At 38.0% G+C, this 21,367-nt stretch overlaps 1 protein-coding gene across 2 annotated transcripts in view; it reads left to right on the top strand.

The window, feature by feature from the left end:
• Window positions 1-21,367, top strand: part of PLOD2 (procollagen-lysine,2-oxoglutarate 5-dioxygenase 2) — a 50,053-nt gene that overhangs the window by 17,567 nt on the left and 11,119 nt on the right. For both annotated transcript variants that reach the window (XM_021536914.3, XM_021536913.3), the window contains exons 4-10: window positions 4,687-4,850; window positions 5,951-6,063; window positions 7,929-7,992; window positions 8,752-8,849; window positions 10,588-10,689; window positions 14,127-14,252; window positions 15,819-15,940. In XM_021536914.3, coding sequence (XP_021392589.2) covers window positions 4,687-4,850; window positions 5,951-6,063; window positions 7,929-7,992; window positions 8,752-8,849; window positions 10,588-10,689; window positions 14,127-14,252; window positions 15,819-15,940 — 789 coding nt within the window. The remainder of the gene's footprint in view (window positions 1-4,686; window positions 4,851-5,950; window positions 6,064-7,928; window positions 7,993-8,751; window positions 8,850-10,587; window positions 10,690-14,126; window positions 14,253-15,818; window positions 15,941-21,367) is intronic.

Below are 21,367 nucleotides of genomic sequence, written 5' to 3'. Positions count from 1 at the left end.
CCTTGTGCAGGGGTAGCTGAGTGTGAGCTTGGTGAGAGTCATGTTCATGAACTATGAACAACTCTTACGTCTGTAAATCTGTTAAAAAGTAACATGTAGGGTTTATGAGGATTTATGCATGAGTTCACCCATGCTGCTGTTACCAGGTCATGTTGGAATGTCTGCTCCAGAATTCTCTTTCAGCTTTTAACCTGCTTTATTTAAAATTTGACAGTTGAAGAAACTTAGGGGCACTTTTTCAAGGCAGGAGCTTGGCAGGTTTTGCACAGCAGACATCATCACAAGGCAAAGTGGCTGGACACTTGGCAGTTTATGGAAAGTTAATTTGGTTTGCATAAGTTAACACTTTGGGAAAGTTGGACTAGCCTATTAAACTGGTAGCAAATTCAAATATGTTACTTAATTTTCTGTTCCAATTTTACCTCTTGTGATGAGTAAAAGAAATACCTAGAAAGCAAAAAATCTAAATAACTTTCACTAATTTATAAATAAGCATTATAAGGGATGCTTATTATGCTGAATATTTTTTATGCATGTTTAGGTCTGTAAAAGTTACCTGGTTTGAAGGTACACATCCAGTTTTTTGATTTATTTTTTTATTGACTTGTTCAATTTTGCATTTGCTAAATGGAAAAACAATCTTTCTAAAAGTAAATACATTATATGTTTGTTCATAGTGTTGTCCTACTAATCATACAAGAACTGAAACTTTTAAAGGTTAATTTCAAAGATTTTGTTCTTTGTTACAGCTCAGATAAAACAAGCATTTCCCAAATGTTTTGTACTTACATTGAATTTTTTTGTTTCTGAATTTATTATCCTAATTCATAACTATTTTCTTCCTATGTGGTAAAATGTGCAAATTTATTATCACATTGGTACAAAGGTCTAGCTCAAATTTTTCTCTATCATAATTTACTCTCTAGAGGGGCAGGCTGTCTGCTGTCACAGATGAGAGAGTACAGAGGACCATGTGTGTTGAAGTGCAAAAGCCATAATCTATCTTCCCATGAAAAATCACAGGATTTAAGGCCTCCCAAGTTCCTGAAGTCCAAAATGCCAAGTATACATTTGTTTAAAGCTGGTGGAACTGATTCCAGACAGGAGAGAAAAAGCCAGTTTACTGATTATAGCATTATATTTTAATTCTAATGAGCTTTTGCATTTCCAGAAATCCTGGTTTGCAATTTAAACACTGATCAATGTAGCAGTAAGTTTGGAAAAGACAAATGTCATGAACTTCCTTTCTTCGTCTAGTGTTTTTTATTATATTTATTGTGAAGCATTTAGAATATTAATTTTGGGGGTGGGGAAAGGAAATGTCTGGTTTGCTTACTGTAACTAGGAAAGTAATTTCTAGGGAGATGTTTATTTAACAAACTTAGTTTCTTGGTTTAGTTTTTAGGTTTTTTTTCCCCAGCATTTTTTTTACATGGCTCAGGATTCTGGAAATAGTTTGAGCTTCTTATGTGGACAGCTTGTACCTATGTGTAGATAGCAAAATGCCTGCAGATGGAACATTATTTAAATTAGGCTTGGTTTTGCTCAAGCCAGCCTCTGGTTTATTTTGGACCATTTGAGATTGAACTGGCTAATGGCCAATGCAGACTGGATAAATTGGTTGGTGCTGTGACTGCTCATCCAGAACTCTCACAAATATCTCTTTGTATTGTGGAAGAATTCTGAAGCCTCTCAGTTTGTTGTTTGTTTTGTTGTATTTTTTTTTAACATTTGTCAGAAACCAAGGGATACTTATATTTTCTATGTATCTCAAACTGGTTAAGGTGTGGTCCTGGTGGGGACACAGTCTACACAGTCTGAGTGACAAAATAGTTTTGTGTCTGTTTGTGACATTGCTAGTCATGAGTAGGCACTATCGTGTATTTTGTGCTCTTACCCTGCAGTTCCATTAGTAGCAAGTTCTCATTGTTGAAGTTGTGGATGCAAATATTGCATGGTCAGTTCTAGAGCACCTGAGTCTCTGCTGCTGTTTCCCTGTGCTGCTGGGAGTGCAGGATGCATAGCCAGGATGCTCTGCTGCTGCAAAAGAGAGGGAGGGAGGGGTGGATTCCAGGCCCAAGCATTTGCCATCTGGAAGCTTCAGGAAATGGGATTAGGTTGTGGAAATTTTCTGGGGTTTTTTTCTTTTTTTTTTTTTTTTTTTTTCTTCTTGCTTTTTACTTAATTTGAAGGATTTATGTAGAATAAATAAAAGAGTATCTGAGCTGTTCCTGCTTGCCAAGGACGCCTGCTTTTTCCTGGATATGTCCACACTCCTTTTCCCTGTCAAATTTTGAAGTTGTGTTTAAAGTAAGTAATTGTGTCACCTTTAATAACAGTGTAAACTGTCCAGGATAGTCTGGAGACCTGTTTTGTGATGGCTTTAGTGGTGTAGACCTAAAGTGAATCCCCCCTTACAGCAGGAGGTGAGATTTGAATAGGCCAAATGTAATCTGACAGGGCAGGTAAACAAAGCAAATGGTGCGTTTATAGGTGTTAAGAAGTTTTCCTTTTGCATGGAGAGAAAAGTGGGAGCTTCATAAAGCAGCTGATGAGGATACTGTCAACAAGGGGTGGAAGGTTGGTGGAGGTCCTGCCCAGGAAGTGTGTGGTGAGAGTAAGTCATCTCTCGACAAGAGAGCCTTGACCATTAATGGCGAGTGTAGGTTCCTTCTGGATTAATAGAGCTGCATAATATCCATTGCAGTTTAACAGCTCAGCTCTGGGTTTAGAGCTGCTTTTTTTTTTTACAAACTGTGCTGTATTAAGTAGCATATCCCTTTCACAAGCAGAGCCTGTGGCTGGCCCAGCATGTTGCTCAACTTTGGCTTTCTTTCACAGAATGACAGTCCTTGGAAGCAATGTTCCAGGGTGTTTGGTTCCTTCCTGCAGCTGTAAGTCCTAGCAGCAGCAGCACTACCCTGATAACGGAGGCGAAGCACAGCCTGCCATGAGCTATTAAGTTAAAACCTCAGACAGATCTTTTTGTCTGCCTTCATCGTGTCTTCTGTTTCTTGTGTGTTCTACAGGCTTGGTCTGGCATTGAGTTGGGCTACAGAAATTGAATGGAAAAGGGGGTGAAGCGCATTCCTGTAAATTTGGGCAGAAAGAGGCAATTTTTGAGAAACTGGGGAAGGTCCAAAATATACAATTTCTTTCATGCGTTCTTCTGCCAAAGCATCAGAAAAATATAACAGAGTTTTCAGAAAACCACTTACTTATATAGAATACATAACACAGTTCCTCTCCAGGGTTTATACTTGGCTTTGTGGTGAAAATACATTTTTTACATTTGTAAGCCAGCTGTTGTTTGGTTCTCTTAGGCCAATTTAATGAAATCCTCTTTGAAGAAATGACATCTTGAATAATTTCAGAACTGTAATAAAGGAGTACCATAAGTCAGTAATGTTTGATCTGTTGGCACTATTGCTGGGTGATCCTTCGCAATACAAAATGCTCTGTGTACTGCAGAGGTGGGTGCTGCTGTCGTAGTTAGCCCAGCTAAAAGGCTTTGCAAGAAAAGTCTTGGTTGAGGTTAGACCTTGGTTTTTGGTAGCTGTGCCGTTACTTTGCTTGTTATCAGGGCTAGTATTTCTCAATTTTTAAGGTGTAGAGCAAGAATATTCCTGTGTTCAGATGAGGAAACTGCAAGGCTGAGATACTGCCATTAAAATATTCTGCTGCTTCAGCCAGAGACTAATCTGTGATGTGATTCCAGTTTCACTGTGACATTCTTCATGCTGTACAAAGTGAACCTTGAAGTGGGAGGCATTGGCACAGGTCACCCAGAGCAGCTGTGGATACCCAATCCATGGCAAATTCCAAGTTCCAGGCCAGACTGGATGGGGCTTTCAGCAGGCTGGTCTAGTGTGTGGCATCCCTGCCCGTGGTGGGGGGATTGGTTTGTTTGTGTGGTTGTGTTCCCAACCCCTGTGCCCACCAGGCATTGATTTAGATTTGGTTCAGCCGCACGAAACTACCAGGCTTGGGATGCTCCATTCTTACAGGACCTTGGCCAAACCCAGGCAGATTGGCACAGACTGGGTCTAACAGCCAAAGATGAACCCCACACCTTTAGGTCTTTATCCTCAATAGTAATTGTGACTCAAAGGCAGGTAAATTTCTTCATAAATAGGTATTGTGATACTTTGAGCCTTGTTAAGTCTTCAGCACATTAAAGAGGCTGAAGGAGAAAGCTATGCCTTGTTGTTTTATGGGCAATTAGACTTCATTGAGATCTAGGTATATTCTTGATTAAGACTTCAGAAAAGTCAGTGCTGTTATGTGTAGGAATAAGATCATCTAGATTTTCCCAGTGAAACTCATCTAAGTCATCTTTCAGTCCTACTTTTCATCTGTTAAAGTTTGATATTTTAAACTGTTGTTCTTAAAAACATAACCAAAATACCTGAAATAGGAAAATGAATTTCACATAAACAAAATGGGAAGAAAAAAGAATGTCCAAAATGTGGAAGACTAAAAAGCAGAAGGAGAAACTACATTTGATAAGTAGTACTGATTGAAGTTTCTCTCCTAGAAGGGTACAGAATTTTTACATGATTTGAACAATTTTTCAGAATTAAAGGGCTGTTTGGTTTTTAAATTTCAATAGTCCAATGACTTGTTTTGAACATAGAAACATTACAATGAAACTAACCTAACAGATGTATTTTCTTTCCTTTTAAGCTATGATGTTATCTTTGCCGGAGGCCCTGAAGAACTGCTAAAGAAATTTCAGGAAACAAATCACAAAGTTGTGTTTGCAGCAGATGGACTAATTTGGCCGGATAAAAGGCTGGCTGACAAATATCCTGTTGTCCAGAGTGGAAAACGATTCCTGAACTCAGGAGGCAAGTGGGATCCTCAAACTTGAACTTGAACATGACCCATCTCTGTTATCTCTTCAATGTATTTGTTGCATGTGGAGCTGTTCCTGAATTACCCAAGTACAAAACTGATGATGGTATATGCTGTCATCTTCCTCCCCCTCCCCACGTGAATAGCTTCTCTTCTGTGCTCAGGCATAGTTTTCATTCAAATTTGCACAGTGTGTGTTTGGCAATAACTTGTAAAAAGCAGATAAATATAGTCAGGGTCTAGCAAGCAGCTGTGCATGGCAGCATAATGCTGTGACCCCATTGCTGCAGAAACAATGCACAGCATTTGCACAAGCCTAGCAAAGCAGCACGTGGTGTTTCTAGCCTGGTCACAGAATGACAAACTCGGCTTCCTGGTTCCTGATCTCTGCACACAGGGTGGATGTGCTGGCAGCTCTGCCTGGCCTGTCAGCTTGGCTTACACAGCTCCTTCTCCAAGGAGTGGGAGCTACTCTCTGTAATCTCAATGATGGATGAATACTGGAATCCTCCTTTAAATGCCAGCTTTGCTAATAATTTTGCACTTGATTAATACATGCACTGATACAAACAGTACACTGTGCTGTGTAGGAGCTATTGAGTGTGTCATTTCTGGGGCAGCCTTCTTCAGTGTGCAGATCTGTTTCTTTCCCTCACCTATCAGTCCTATCTTTTTTTTTATTTTGGTGTATATTGGTTTTGAGTTGAATTCTCATTGTATTTCTGGCAGCATTAGATTCAGACGTCTCTGCCAGTTAAAGTGATTCATGAAAATGAAACTTTTTCCACAGATGGGCTTCTTGGGAAAGTGAGAGTCTGATATCATGCTTTGGCATTCTCACAATCATCCTGGGCAGGTCTGATTTATTTTTTTCCTTAAAATACCATTAGTATAAAAATAGCCAATAATTATTAACTTTTTGAAACAGACCTGTTACATACCTCAGGAACAAGATTGCATTTTGAGCCAAGTTTCATAAATTTCATACTTTTTCTTTGCTGGCAGCACTCAGAATGATCTCCCTGGTTGTTGGACAGTGTTGGCAGGGTAGTGCTTTTTTATGGAAATAACCTATGTGTGTGTGATGTTGCAGGATTCATTGGTTATGCTCCATCCATAAATCGTATTGTGCAGCAATGGAATCTGCAGGATAATGATGATGACCAGCTGTTTTACACCAAAATCTATGTTGACCCATTGGCAAGGGTAGGTAGTAACTCCCTTTCTTTTTTCTTTTTGCTTGAAATAACATGCTGCTCCTCATAAAACACCAGGAGATGAAAAGACAAGGAATGCTGTCTATGCTGGAGTGCCATGTTGACAGTTATTTGTTTTCCTGAGGTTCCTACTGCTGGAATGATGAACAGGCTCCTAAAGGGTCACAACTTGATATATTATTTCAGGCTGTCTTCAGACCAGGCAGGTTGTGCTTCATTGTTAGAAATAACAGCTCTGAGGTATATGATCAGACACATTTATCTCAATGAGGGTCCCATGTACTTGGCAGTTTGATGGCCAGAGAATGTGGCATTTTGCCAGGGTGTCACTGAACTACTTGCTGATCCAGTGTTTTATACTTTGGCTTGCTGCCATTTCAGATCCTGCCTTCAGCTTTCTGTGCAAATACGTTCAATAAAGCTGCATTGTAAATTTTTGGTGAAGACCTCTCTGTGTCCTCACTTAACAAAGTTCTCTGCTGAGTTGCAGCATTAAAGCATGATAGGTGTTAGAGGTGTGTCCCTGATGCTGGAAACAGTGGGCTATTGATGCGAAAAGACTTTAGAAGCTGATACAGAAGAATTTTGAGAAGGATTTTGGTAATTTGTATACTTAAGGCAGATACAAAATTTTTGAAATATGTACATGTTGTTTCTGGCATAACTTAATGGAAAGTCAGGTCTGTTTGGATACAGGTTCAGAAATAGAGGAGAATATTTCTGTTGGAAGGGACCTACAGTGATCATCTAGTCTGACTGGCTAACCAGTATCAGCCAGAGTGTTACTAAGCTCATTGCCCAAATGCTTTTTAAGTACTTGACAGGCTGGAGGTATGGACAACCTCTCTAGGAACTGATCCAGGGTTTGACCATGCTGGTCATAAAGAAATCCTTCCTAATGTCCAGTCTGAACCTTCCCTGGTGCAGCTTTGCACCGTTCTCACCGGCTCAGCACCTCCCTCTCCCCTTCCCCTGCTCAGGAAGCTGCAGGGAGCATGGAGTGGCCCCTCAGCCTGCTCCTCTAGGCAAACCTCAGCTGCTCCTCACATGAAATTCCTTCCAGCCTTTAATGTTTGAGTTGCTTACATGCAAGTTCAGTCAGATGCCAGGCATGCAATGGAAGAGACAAGGTGTAGAGATATTAAAGCTGATTCTGCATCCAAGTCAGAAGTAATGTAGTTACTTGTCTAAGTGAATTGTCTTCTAGACCAAAACTGTGTATCTGTGCAGAGCACTGCTGCACCAGGATTCAAAACAGTTCCATGGTGCTTGCTATACATCACCACTGATTCTTTGTATAGTAATAATATGTTCACTGTTATAGAATGTGTAAGAAAAATCTTGGAAGACCAAAACAAAGGACATCATCTGTTTTTAAGTGTGTTTTAAATGCAACATACTTGAATCAAAATTTTAAAAATGGTAAAACAGGGTATTTAAAGTTAGCTAGGATTAGTAATACAACATTGGGAACATGCTTTAACCGCCAGTGTTTTCTATTCTGACATGATACTTAAATTTGACTTTTATATTTTTGTGAGTCTGAAACGCATCATGTTTTGTTTCTTGGCCAAGACTTGATAATTTTGTTTTTAAGACACAAATTTTCTTTGGCTTATAGTGCTAAATTGCAGTTCCTGTGGAGAGTTATGACCTTTATCCTTCAAGTTTAAAGCTTTTGCATATGCAAAACTGATTACTATAGAACTGCACAACTTGAGAACACATAAAAATACTGCAATTTGAAGAACACATTTTCCCTGATTTCTTGCTGCCACTGTGGTATAATTACAGTGTTACTGTAAAAACATTGGCTTTTAGAATGCCTCAACAGCTTTGGTGCTTTGATTTCAGGAACACATTAACATTACTTTGGACCACAAATGTGCAATTTTCCAAACCCTAAATGGAGCTGTTGGTAAGTGTATGATTGACACATTGTGTGTTTCATTAACTGTTATTAACACTTCTTTTTTTGCTTAACCATGAATGTAGTTCTTTAGACATGTGCTTATTTTAAGGAAGTGTTTTGATGGGTAAACCTAATCACCAGATTAGTTATAGGTCTTTTGGGTTGTTTATTAATTGAATTCTCTGATTGTAAAATGTTTGATTTAAAATGGAAAAAATAGTTTTAAATAAATGAAGTTGGCAGTAAATGCAGAACTAAGGATAATTTTTCTATCTACCTTTACAAAAATTAATTACAGGGGTAAGATTAGTAATTAAAATTGCATTTTAGATGTTCTCAAGCATACAGCAATACATAGTGAAGTAGAATGTAAAATTTCCTTTATCTAACTGTCATGAATTTAAATGGAAAAAAACTTCCTTTCTTACACCTGACCTCCAATTTTGGAACATTTTGTAGTTGGATCATATCTGAAATAACTGATTTCTCTATAAATAGCATTTGCACTAAATTAGAATTATTTTTAAAGCATATTTTATTCCAATACTGAAGCTGCTGATGAGAAACTATGAAGCTTGATGTCACCTTATTTATCATAAGGAGCTTAGAATTCAAGCTCTAGTTAAAAAAAGTGAACAAAAGCTTCTAAATAAATAATACTGACAGTGGTAGCAACAGCCAGGTATATTGTATCAGCAAGAACTTAAAAACTCTGCAATTTTAGCTTTTTTTATGAACTTACTGTAGTGCTTTGTTGATTTGCAGATGAAGTCCTTTTGAAATTTGAAGAAGGAAAAGCAAGAGCAAGGAATTCAATGTACGACACCCTACCAGTCACCATTCATGGAAATGGTCCAACTAAAGTGAGTGACAGTTTGGTTTTATTTTCATATAAAACCAAAACATCCATGAAGGCAAAAAATAAAATGGTAGAAGAGTATGAAACAGTCATAGCACACCACCAGTGCACATTTCCATTTAATGTTATTAGTAATTGAGGGGATAAAAAAACCCCTTTGAATTCGTGTTATTCTTCTGTCACTGTAACATGATATTGCTGCTGAAACAACTCATTTTGCTCCCAAATTCATCATAGCGTGGGGCATTAGAAGCAAGTAAGCTTATGTTAATTAGTTCACCAACACAGAGCTGTTCTTGAAGCTAGTGAAGAATGTCCATCTGGTTATTAAATGCCAGGGAGAACAATGGTGGGCAGGATAATCTAGCCAAGAGTGGTGGACTGGGATATAAAACAGTAACACATCTGTTCCTACCCTAGAGCCAGGTTTGTGTATACACATATATAAAAAATGCATTGCATTAGGCAAAAGAGGAAGTCTCTGTGTATCTGTCTAGGTACAGGTTTTTGCCATTGCCTTCAGTGTCACTGATCACTGCTGTCAATGTGCCCATGGCTTGTCAGCTGTGGGCACATGGTAGAGCCCTGTGTGCCCTGTGAAACAGCTCTTTTGACAGATTCTGTTCATGTGCAAGGATTCAGTGGTTCAGAGGTCCCTGCACAGCTTCTCAGAGAGAAATGGCTGTGTTTTGGTCATATGGCAGCTGCATCTCTTTGTTCTGTGCAAAGCAGTGAAAGGTGCATGTTTACAGTAGTGTCTGTTGGCCAAAGGATTGAACAAGGCTTCTTTCTAATTTCATCTGAGTAAATGTTCCTTACTGTAGCTCCTTATTTTCACAAAAATGCCTTTCAGGAGAATGAAGTAAAGTTCCCAGGGGAACCCAGGGCCTGCTGCTTCTTTATTTTTATACTTGTATTTTGATTTTGGAGTTAGTGAATATAATGATGCCTTTATCTGTTTGCCTTATATCTACTCAGTAGGGGTGAAAGGTATGACTAATTCCTTCAATTTTTGCCTCAATTCAATCCTCAAATTCAGTCATCATTGGCTTTGCTGACATGTTGCCAATAAAATAAAGGTTCTATATTTTACAGTTGGGCAAACATCTTAGGATGGAACTTCTTATACTAATCCAAGAATTATGCTGCATTAAAAAAACCAGCTTCACCTCTGCCTGTACTGATGTTTTAAAACAACAAAGAGGAAACTTTTGCTATCCATCACTTTGTCTGTGTGGTTAAATTGTTCTGTTTTAAACTCAGAATAGAATCAAAAGGACAATAATATATTAGGCAAAAAGTTTTCTCTAGTTAGTAAATAAACTAGCATAAAAAATATTCCCAGAATTCACTCGCAATAGTTAAAAGTTTTTTTATTAATGAGATACTTCTGTTTTGTACCTAATATCTCCAATCTGCAGATTAGTAAATTGCATTGGTTAGATACACTTCTTGAAATGCATACAAAATTTTTATATTCTGATGTGTACTACTTTTTTGACCCAAAGTGCATGTCATTTTTATGAAGCACTTATTCTTTTAGACTTCATGGCACATATGTAATCTCTATTTTGTCAACAAAAAGAATAAGGTAAAGTTTTTACCTGCTTTTTTTATCTTTGTTTCCTGTCAGTTGCCTTTAGTTACAAGTGATTAAATGAGTAAACCCAAATTGTTTGAAAGGTACAGATCATCTTTTGCATGCATCTTTCATTAACTTGAATTGTTCATTTATGTTTCAGATTCAGCTGAATTATTTGGGAAACTATATTCCTAATGCTTGGACACGGGAAACTGGCTGCAGTGTTTGTGATTTGGACTTACTAGACCTGTCAGCAGTAAAGGTAAGAGTATACTGCACTGGAATCCCTTTTGGCTGCAGCTGATAGGTGTTCAGTGATTTCTGAGGCCAAGGGACTTCATGCACTATGTTTTACTACTTTCAGGAATATTTTTTTCCATGTGTTTTAATATAGCTTTGCACAGTATCACTGAAGATGATGCCATCCCCAGAAGCCCTCCATGTTTTCACCTCTATTCACTGAGGGTGAATGAACAATTTTTGAATTGCGCAAGGTTCTAGAGAATAATCAGAATTTTGGAAGAGGTAGAAAAACCCTGGATGTTTCAGATTTTTTGACCTACAAAACTGTCAATATGCATAATTTGAACAACTTCTGTTGCAAATAGAGTTTAATAGTCAACTAACATGGTTCCAATAACTATTTTCTGAGATTAAACAGTCCAAAACTTGTAGAGGACAATACACATGTTATACAGTACTTGACAGCTTTGGCTCTTCCACTCCAAACATGATGTCTTTCATATCTCTGTAAATATTTCAGCTTGTACAGAGTAAATTTGTGGCAAGTAAATACTGAGCCCTACCACGTAGAATTATAAGACTTGGATGAAAAAGTAAATTCTGATTATGTCTAACAGGATCTTTCCAGCAGATGTTTAATTTCTCTTCTGTTTTGGAGATTTGAATGAGAACAGGTCTTAGAAAATCACGTTGATGATAGCATGAAAGAAATAGTGGCTTGCTATCTTTGTAATGAAAGGAAAAAGTGAAAGAATTTCTGGGCAATAAGTAGCTAATGGACTGGTATATAAACTAAAAAAGTTATTGCTCGAATTTTAGTAACTTTGAGATTCTTTCTCTGGTTTTAAATTTTAATTTTGCTTTTAAGATAAATATTTGAATGGTGCTATAATTAGTGCTTGCACTCCCATCATAAATTTTAGCTGAAGAAAAGATGTTGTCAAAAAGTTTTTTCCAATGGTGCTCATAATTAAGACATGGTTTTGGAGAAGTTAAGTCTTAAAGCCAGTAAGGGCGACACAATGATTTACTGGATAGCTTCCTATAGTTTATGTACATCTACTTGGAATGTGTCTTCTTTACTGTAATGCATTCTTTGGACTTCATGCCTCACTCACTCTGCCAGAAGAAATAACAAGGCTTTTCCTTGGCCTCACTGGAAGTGTTTACTTCGGGCATTTCTAAGCACCAGCAGGATTTCGTTTTCTGAACGTGCTCTCTGTTCAGGCCAGTCTGGTTGCTACTTAATGAGAAATTTTCAGTGAAAAGAGCAGTTCCTGTTCTGTGCCTCTAATAGTTTTCTCAATACTGTTTTATTTAACTGGCTGCATTTATACACTCATGTCTTCTGAAGATTTTGCTTGTTTTTTGGGATTGCCTGCAAAGGAGCTCAGAGGTTCTTGTCCTTTTGGCAGAAACAGGATCTCCTGGGCTGCAATCATGGCTGAGGTGTGGGAAAACTCAGTAAATGCTCTCTTCTGGTAATGTCAGCAGCCTGTGCCGCCCCCAAATTCAGGTAGAAGTAGCATAATGGAAAATAAGTTGAAGACAACACCTGGACACAATAAGTGCAAATTTTTGCTACTTTCTTAAAGGGGTTTTGTTTTGTTCTTTTTTTCTGAAGCCTAAATTAAGTTTGTTGTAGAAATGCTTTTGAATTCTAAAGCTTCTTACTGGTGTGGAGACTTTCCAATGTGGCTGAAAAGGATGATCTCACTCCTCTTATTTCACTGGCAAGTCTTGTGGCAAAAGATCTTGGACTTTGCTCTGTGCAATTGTACTGAGACATTGTCCTTTATTTCTTCCAGAAATTGTCTTACACTCAACTACTGTTTATTAAAAAGTAAACTTTTAAACACAAATACATGACCTCAGTGAAAATGAGAAAATCTGCCAGAGAAAATGTAACATCTGGGTGCAGATTGGGTATTCCCAAAGTGGCTTTGGTGAGAGGCAACTTCTGATTTCAAAATGCTCATTGTGACCTAGATTCAGATTATGCAGTGACAACTCCTTGTGGTAAACCAAGGTCTGAATTGATGAACTCTTTGCTTTGAGGAGTTTACAGGAATTTTTAACCCTAATTTTTTAAACACCACTGTGCTTTGGTCACACTGAGATTTCAGTGTAGAGCCAAGTGGTTCACATTTCAGTGTAATGAAGCAGTGTCAGGAGTTCCTCATTGTCCCCACAGCCTTGGCACATCCAGCCTGAACCTCTTTCTCTTTCCCCTGGAGAACAAGGGGAGAATGACCCTGAGTTAGAAAAATGTACAAAGTACAATGACTGCAGCAGTTGTAGCACTGGTAGCTCAGTGTGCTCAGCTTTCCTTGTCCCTGGCCAGCAGTGGGACCTGTGCCTGTGACAGCCCCAGCAGAGAGGGGCACAGGGGCTTTCTTGGAGCCACATCAGTGCATTGCTGGTAGCTGTTCTGGAGTTATTGGGGTGTCTGTGTGGCTGTGCTTTCCCAGCAGTCCTTATGAGGTTTGCAGATGCAGCTGTGAGCAGGAGGGGTCAGAGTAAACACTGGCTGTTTCTGGGTTCCCATGTAGACACTGACACTGTGAAACCTCAGCATGTGTTGATGCTTTATCCAGACACTTCTCAAGTGGGTGTTGGCCTGTTTAAAGAGCTAGCTGGCAGCCTTTTATGCTCATATAAGGTTTCTCTCTGAGCCTTGTAATGGATTAGATTTTTATAGTAATTGTCTGGTTTAGAGGTGGAAATAATTTTTAGTCAGTGTATTTCTTTGTGTAGGAGCTGAGGCCTTTGAAGGTTAATTTTTTTTGTCTCGCATACTGCAGTAATACACGTCAGGACTAAAAGTGCTGTCTGTTTCTTTTAGTGGTCATGATCTCATGATCTCTATCAAGCACATACAAAACAGCCAAATACCATCAAAAGATGTGAATTTTCTCTAAAATAAGGTCCATGAAAGTTCAGTATTCTTGGATGTAAGGATAGCAGCTCTGTTAGTTTATTAAAGATCTTTCTAAGATGAGTGAGCAGGGAAGGAATTCAGGGCCCAGTTAAAATGAATGGGGAGAAATAATGCATATACATTGATGGAAGGGTATTGCAGTCTTTGGCTTAAAGTACAGCTGAGTAAAATATTTTGCGGTATTTATTCTTTAAGTATTTCTTTAAAAACTGCTCTCCCCTATATTTTCTTGTAAAGGTAATCTGTGTCTGTATCTTATTTAAAAAAAAAAATTGCCATTGTGTTCTAGGTGTAGTACAAATAGTTTCATACCAATATTAGATCCATTATCTTTGCTTATTTTGTGAAGCCAGTGAAAATAAATGGGGTGCATAGGACTTTTGAGCACACTGGTTTTGATTGCTTGAAAGCTGTGTGGACTAAGTTTACTACATTACATTAATTGCTCTTTACTATAACTAATCTTAGAAAAGAGGCAAGTCTTATTGGTTGTATCAAAATATCATTTTTTTTAGGAATATCCAAGAGTAAAAATTGGTGTTTTCATTGAACAACCCACTCCTTTCCTACCTAAATTTTTAGACAGACTGTTGACTCTGGACTACCCACGGGAGGCACTCAGTATCTTCGTTCATAATAATGTAAGTATGACTTACATTGTACAAAGCTTCAATTTTGGAAATTATGCAATGAATCAAAGTGTGGAGTATATGGATTTGAAATAAGAACACGGTTAAAATGCATAGGAAGAGATAATCCTTCTGAGTTTAGTATGCAGAACTGGGAAAGAAATTGTGTCAGGACTTACTGAAGTCTATTCAAAGAAACTGCTTAGGTTATTTTACTAATGAAAAGAAAAATTATTTTGAAGTGTATGCTTCTGGAGGAAGTACTGACTGATATAAAACAATAGAGTAAAATAATAACAGAGCAGTTCCAGTTGGAAGGGGCCTGCAATGACCACCTGGGCAACTGCTGACCACTTCAGCAGTGATACCAAATTATTAACAACTGCCACATGATAGCTGACATGGGACCTGTTTTACATCTTGCTGATACCCCAGTGTGTTTTTGTTTCTGTTGGTGTTCCTGCTGGGTCCCATGGAAAGATTGGTGTGTTCAGATATATTTTGACTGCAGATAAGATGCTTTTGAATACTCCCTGCTATTTACCTAATGATCTGGCATTGTTGATACTCCTCCAGTGACTTCCGTCAGTATTGCTATTTTGGACAGCCTGGTTCAATGGAAGCTCTCGGGCTGGAAGGAGATGATGTTTAAAGTCCCTTCCAACCCAAATCATTCTGTGATTCTGTGATTTTAATGAGTGAGGTGTCAAATGTGTGCAATTCTTTTGGAAAAAAAATGAGGCTGGAAGGGAAATGGGAGTAAAATTTAGTTGTACCCCTCCTCAGTGTGCATGCATTGCTGTTGATATGATAGCAAAAAGGGGATCAGTAATAGAAGTAGAGCTTATCTCTAAAGTGTTCACTGTGGTTTTATACAGGGATTTTGAGGGTATAAATGTGATGGGCACATGGGAATTGTAGGCTATGGAGGTTTTGTAGCTTCAGCCAAAAGTTTTGTGGTGTTTGAAATGGAATATAAAGACCGAACAGCTTTTTATTATAGAGGGGGAAAACCCCTATCCAATATTTCAATTATTGTAATGTCAGCCATAATAGGCAAAAGCTACAATGGGGGCACTGGTTTGGCAGGATTGTGTGCAGCTGAGAGCTCTCAAACACAGATAAATACAAAGGTAAGGAGGAGGGTAAATAGGAATTAAAGGAACAATCAGTGGGACTGCATTTTAAAGAAACAATGGCTGTGCCTGTACAATTTGGTACAGGTTCAGCTTCCTCTCTAAAGCCATTCTGGAGAGGCATAAAAAATGCATGCCACTGGGGTTGTAGGATGGGTTTTAAAGACTGTAACATAAATATCCTGAAAAATACTGCATAGATAGGTTTTGAATCTTGCATTGTTGTACAGCTTTGAGTAATATTGCTGATGTGTTGGATTATGTTCCTAAAGTTTTGGACAGAGGAGGTTCATTTAAATGACAGATATATTGGAATGTCTTCAAACACTGTTTGACATCTGTTTCTTTAGCATAGAATACAGTGTGTTCTTGGACACAGTGTTCATGATTCATAGTTATTGGTGCCTTACATTTGTGATTAAAAATGTTTACGTGATTACAGGAGGTTTACCATGAAAAGCACATCAAGAAATTCTGGGAAAAATCCAAGAATATGATCAGAAATATTAAAATTGTTGGACCTGAAGAAAATCTGAGTCAAGCAGAAGCCCGGAACATGGGAATGTAGGTTCTAATTTATAAGTCTGTTATATTGATGCATACACTCACATCTTTTCATGTTTCATGTGTATTATTTTGTGCCTTTAACGTTTACATATCCACCTGTGAAAAGGGGAGCTTTTGTGGTAGAAAAGATCTATACATAAGACATTTATTGTCAAGTGTTTTATGGTTTCTCTCTAAGATAAAAAGATGTTGATCAACAATGTTGATCACTGTGAAAAAATCTCTCTGGTTTGGGCTACTTCAGTAGTCTGTCATCTTGTCTTGTGATGATGGCCTAGACAATGCATAGTATTTTTTTAAGTAGCTACCTTACTGCTGAATTTTTTTCATTTTTGCATTGGATATGCTTTTAACAATTGCTCTTTTGTTGTTCTAGTGCTTACCTTTTTTTCTTTTTTCTTAAGTGACAATTATAATTAAGTAAACATATGGTTACAACTTGACCTGGATGTACAGGTGACCAAATTCTGTTTCCTTCTGTGGTTCAAAGAGGCAGAAATATCCTTCAGAAGTGCTCTAGCAGAAATTTCTCACAAAGGCAACTGACTTTATCTTATGTTTGGTCTTGCTTTTTTCTTTTGTCCTTACAAGAGTATCCAAAACTTTAGCTTTTAAACCTGGCACTTTCTGTGCCCAAAATTGAACCTTGGGGTTTGTATCCCATGTCAGCCCTGCCTGTCACAGGCTCTCTTCAGTGCTGCAGCTGGCTCCTACAGAGTGGCTTGTGGCTCTCCCAGTACACCAGCCACAGGATGGAGTTTCTCAGCCCAGGATCCCACCAGGATCAGGACCACCTTGCTGTGGTCCTGCAGCAGGATTCATTCCATGATAATACTTTGATTCACCCTTCCACCGAATCTTCCCTGAGTGTCAGAGCAGAGAAGTTAATTTCAAAAGGCAATTTTCTGTTTAGAGGTTGAGCATAGGCTGCTCATAGCCTCAGCTGAAGGAGTGAAGGTCTTGAATCTCTGTGGTGTTCTTGGAAATTTGTTTGAATGGGGCTTTGTTGTGCTGAAGCCATTGGAAAACTGATTTCTGGCTGAGGTACAAACTTCTCCCTTTGCCTTTCTAGGAAAGCTGCAGATGTCCAGTGGTAGTCTAAGCACTCATTCATATGTTTATAAATCATTCTTTCTCTGTTTCTAATACTCTCTAAAGCAGATGTACCATGTTGACAAACTTTTTTTGGTGTGTTATATGTAACTGAGGTGGAGTTTCTGGAGTAGCCTTTTGCTCTTTGTTGTGATATGGACAACATAACACAGAACCTTCAGAGTAATCAATATGTATAGTAATACTAAATCTCACCCAAAGACCTGGAAACATGTCATCTTTTGGTAGAACCTACTGACTTGTAGTGAAAAAGCTTTTGATATATGGTCCCTGCTTGATCTGTGGATAAAAAAATATAGTAATTTACATGTATATTTGCACAAAGTCATTTTGAATCCTGTTTGAAAGGCAGGTAGATAATCATATGTGTGATATGATATCCATGGTATGGATGTGATTTGATCCGTGTTGTTCCTGTTTTGAAAGGTCCCTTTGATAAAGATTCTGTTCTAAGACATACACGGAGAAAACCTGAAGTACAATGTGTGTGGAATGAGACCATGGCAAAACACTGAATTGTCCAAAAAGTATGACCCTTAGTAGTAGAATTTTTCAAGTAAACAATGTTGATGTAATTCCATGGCTCCTTTTAATTTGTCTGAAGAAGATTTGATTAATCTGCAGCTTGCTTTGCACACCTGGTGTGCTTGGCTGCCCTTGTGAACATCACTGGAACAAACACATTTTACATGTCTTTAAAAAGTCTAGCTTGGAAGTCTGGGATGTTCAACGTGAAGGAAGTTACTATAAAAAATTATTTGCTTTCAGCCCTTAATCTGTCTTTGATCATCATAACCTCATTTATTTCTCACCAATACTGCAATGGTTATAACTTGAAAAGAGTGATTTCTTCAAACTTATTCTGATTTAGAGATTGATATTGAGTCTTCTAATTCATCTTTTCCTGCCTCTATCTGCATTACTGACAGATAGAACAAAACTATCTGCCTCAAATACTTGCTTTCTCTTCTTTTCCAAATCTGCTCTTAGTGTCTCTGTTAGTTTCCAGTAGATTTAGAATTAATTTGATCTTCTCACTTGCACATTTCACACTGAGTCTATATAACTGGAGAAGCCTAGCAGGGCTTAGTTAATAGAAAGAGGGGCACTTAAGCATTGAAGGTCTAGTTTGTTTCCAGCAGAATACTTTGGAGTAAATAATGCAGTTTGATCAGTTTTTTTTCTCACCTCTCTTTTTCCTGGCTTTTGGCTCAGCAAAAAGTGGTGATAAATCATAATGAGGTTCTCAGTAAATGACTCTCTCATGTCAGTATAAATGTGAGAAAATTACCTTTATTCAGTTTTACCCACAGCCTTGCAGCAAACATTGGTCAGCTTTTCTCATGCACATAATAAGGAAAAATTGAAGCATTTAATTTATTGCTTCTTCCTCTCATGTGCTTGTGAAAGTTGGATAGGTGCTGGAAAGGATCCAAAATTGTTCAGTCTGCAAAACTTTTTAGAATTGAGCAATACTGGGAAACAGGAGTGCACAGCTTTCCTTCTTGTGGGCTGAATTGAGATAAAAAGGAAGGAAAACTAAGAAGGAAAAAGAGAAGGAAGATTTAGCTCCTTGTTGTCTGAATATTTTTCTCTGCATTTTTGTCCCTTGAAACACTTGAGTGGCATTTCCATGTCTTTCTTTTTTTTAGCCTTTGTAAGGTATGAGTTCTTACAGTTCTTTTTTTCTTTAAGGAAAAAATCATCTTTGTTTTTGCTTTGGTTGCAGATGAGATTTCAGCCAGCTGTTACAGAATTAGGACAGAAAACAAAAAGCAATTAAATATGTTCAAGTAATAGAAATTTGGGAAATACTTCTGAGGTTTTATTTATCAAAAGTATGTTTTCCATATTTTTTTTCCTCCTGGTACTTAGAGTCTTCAGGGTTTCTCTTCTGGGGGAGTTTCTCTTTTGTTCCTCCCTCAAAAATATTAGTAACAGAACAGGGTAGGAATTTTCTAAAACTTTATTAAAAATGTAATTTATCTCAGCTTTTAAGTGGGATGTGCACATTTTAATGGAAGTTCACATTGAAAGCTTTCAAAATTTTCAGGCAAAATAGTAGAGAGATCAGAGTCAGAATTCATTGACAGCACTGTTGAATTCTGAGCTACGTTTGAGGTCTCTTATATGTTTCTTGAAGGAGGGTATTAAGTCATTGTCTCTGAGTTCCCATTTGATATTGGTAAATGATGGCAGGGACACTGCAGGAAAAAGGATACATCCTTTGAGCAGGGCAAATATCTTGGCTCTAGGGGAAGGAAGATCAGGGATTAAATCTTTGTCTCCCAGATGTCAAGTGTTTTCTGTTAAGAGACTGGATTTTCTGGAACTGCTTCTCCAGAACACTTCAGCAGTTTTGGGCTTCAGTCTCGGATGGAGGAAGAACCCTGAACATTGAGTGCTGCTGAAAAACACGTTTTCCACCCATAGCTGATTTCAGTAATTTCCAGATGTCATGTTTTCCACCCATAGCTGATTTCAGTAATTTCCAGATGTGATGACTGTGGTAACCATGCTTTAACCCAAGATGCAAAACTAAATATCAGTGCTTTATCTGTGTCCTGGATTTATTTTCTTTTAGTGATGGTTGATGTGAATGTGTTTATGCTGTTGTGGCTGTCTGGAGAGATGCAAATTGTAACCCTAAATGGCAGGAAATGTCACCCAGGCTTTTGGTTGCAGACTTGTATGTGGAACACCTTTTCTTTCAGAGGTCTTTCAAATGGTTTCAGTGCTCTTCCTCTGGGCTTGCAGTCCATATTTGGAATTGTATTTCCAAACTGAGAAGTCTGAAAATGATAAATTGATTAGACAAATTCAAACTATGTCTAAAAAAAAGAGAGCTGGCTTAATGGCAGAGAAAATGGGTAGACAATATGTCTCTGTTACAACCAAATAGACCCTTGGAATATCTCAGTGGAAAGTGTGTTGAAGGGAAGAGCTATGACATTCTCCCACTTTCAGATGAGCTCACTGTTCCAGATGGACTTGTGGTTTGTAAACTCAGTCAGACTTACTGAGTTTACATCAATCAGAGTGATCTCTGATTGCAAAATACTTTAAACTGGTCTGCTGAGCAGACTTCACACTGCCAACCAAAAATATTGGTTTTCTTCTAGATTGTTGTTAATTGCTGGACTGAAATTGCTCTAAGTGATGTACAAGGACACAACTTTCTTTTCAACATTTGGTCTTACTTCAGAGCAGGTGGAGTGTAAAGCAAGTAGATTGAAGGTTTTAGCCGTTGAATGTAGACAAGGAAGCATTTACACATGAGCTTTGCCAGAAAGCACTTCCCGTGTGTTCCTTGGTGTGACCTGGATATGCATACAAATAATTTCACATATAATCTGGGATTTCTACATCTGGAGAGGTTAGCAAAAAAAGTGCAAAGGATCACTAAATGGCAAAACTTCATGCTTGCAGCATAATTCTTCCAGCATTTTCAGACACAAGCTATCATGTCAAATGTGGAAGATAAGTTCTGCCATGTGCTGAACTAGTCTTCAGCACTGTAGAGAAAGCAATCGGAGAAAAAAAAAAGCCGAAATAGTAACCTTGAAATTTCCTGACTGTTTAGGACGGGAATGCTTTCAGAGAGTTCTCAAGAGAGTACTGAATGACTGAGTGTGACTTAAACCAAAACTTTTAGTATTTTGTGCTTTGAATTACTATGTGAATGAAGCACAGGAGGGTTTATAACACTAAACACATGGGACCAGTTGGAATAGAATTTCCTGGTTCTGGATTTAAAAGAGATGGGGGACAGAAAAAAAGGCAAAAGTTAAAGGATGATGCATTTTGCTATTATGTAATTAATTTTCCAGGTATATTTGCCTATAACTAAATATAAATTTGTTCCACTTTATCACATTTTTTAAATTAAAAACATTAATTATTTCATGGTTTTGTTAGCAGCAGAGTGTTTACCTGCTTTTGGGGCAGTGCTGGCAAGTGTTTTGGCTGGAGCCTTGGACTGAGATCAACTCTGGTCTCAGGTCTATTTTCCTCACTAAAATAAGGATAAAGGTACTGAATATTTTTGGAAGGAATTTAACATCTAATGCCAAGTGTAGTATAAAAGTCAGGTTACTATTAATAACTGTAATTAAGCCAGTGATAAGGCTACATATGACTTGTGTTCATTGGTTGTAAAGCCTTGAGCAGAATGGATTAGTAAAGGAAAATACCATAAAGATTTAATTGCAGGACCATGTTATGGCCAAAATCAAACCTACTGGTTTCAGTTGGGCAATTATGTGAGAAAGTGCTGATTAAGGAATTTCTGTCACAAAAATGTCTGTATAA

The sequence above is a fragment of the Lonchura striata genome, chromosome 10 (genome assembly GCF_046129695.1).
Source record: "Lonchura striata isolate bLonStr1 chromosome 10, bLonStr1.mat, whole genome shotgun sequence".
NCBI classification, from domain to species: domain Eukaryota; kingdom Metazoa; phylum Chordata; class Aves; order Passeriformes; family Estrildidae; genus Lonchura; species Lonchura striata.
This window is presented reverse-complemented; position numbering and strand designations above follow the sequence as displayed.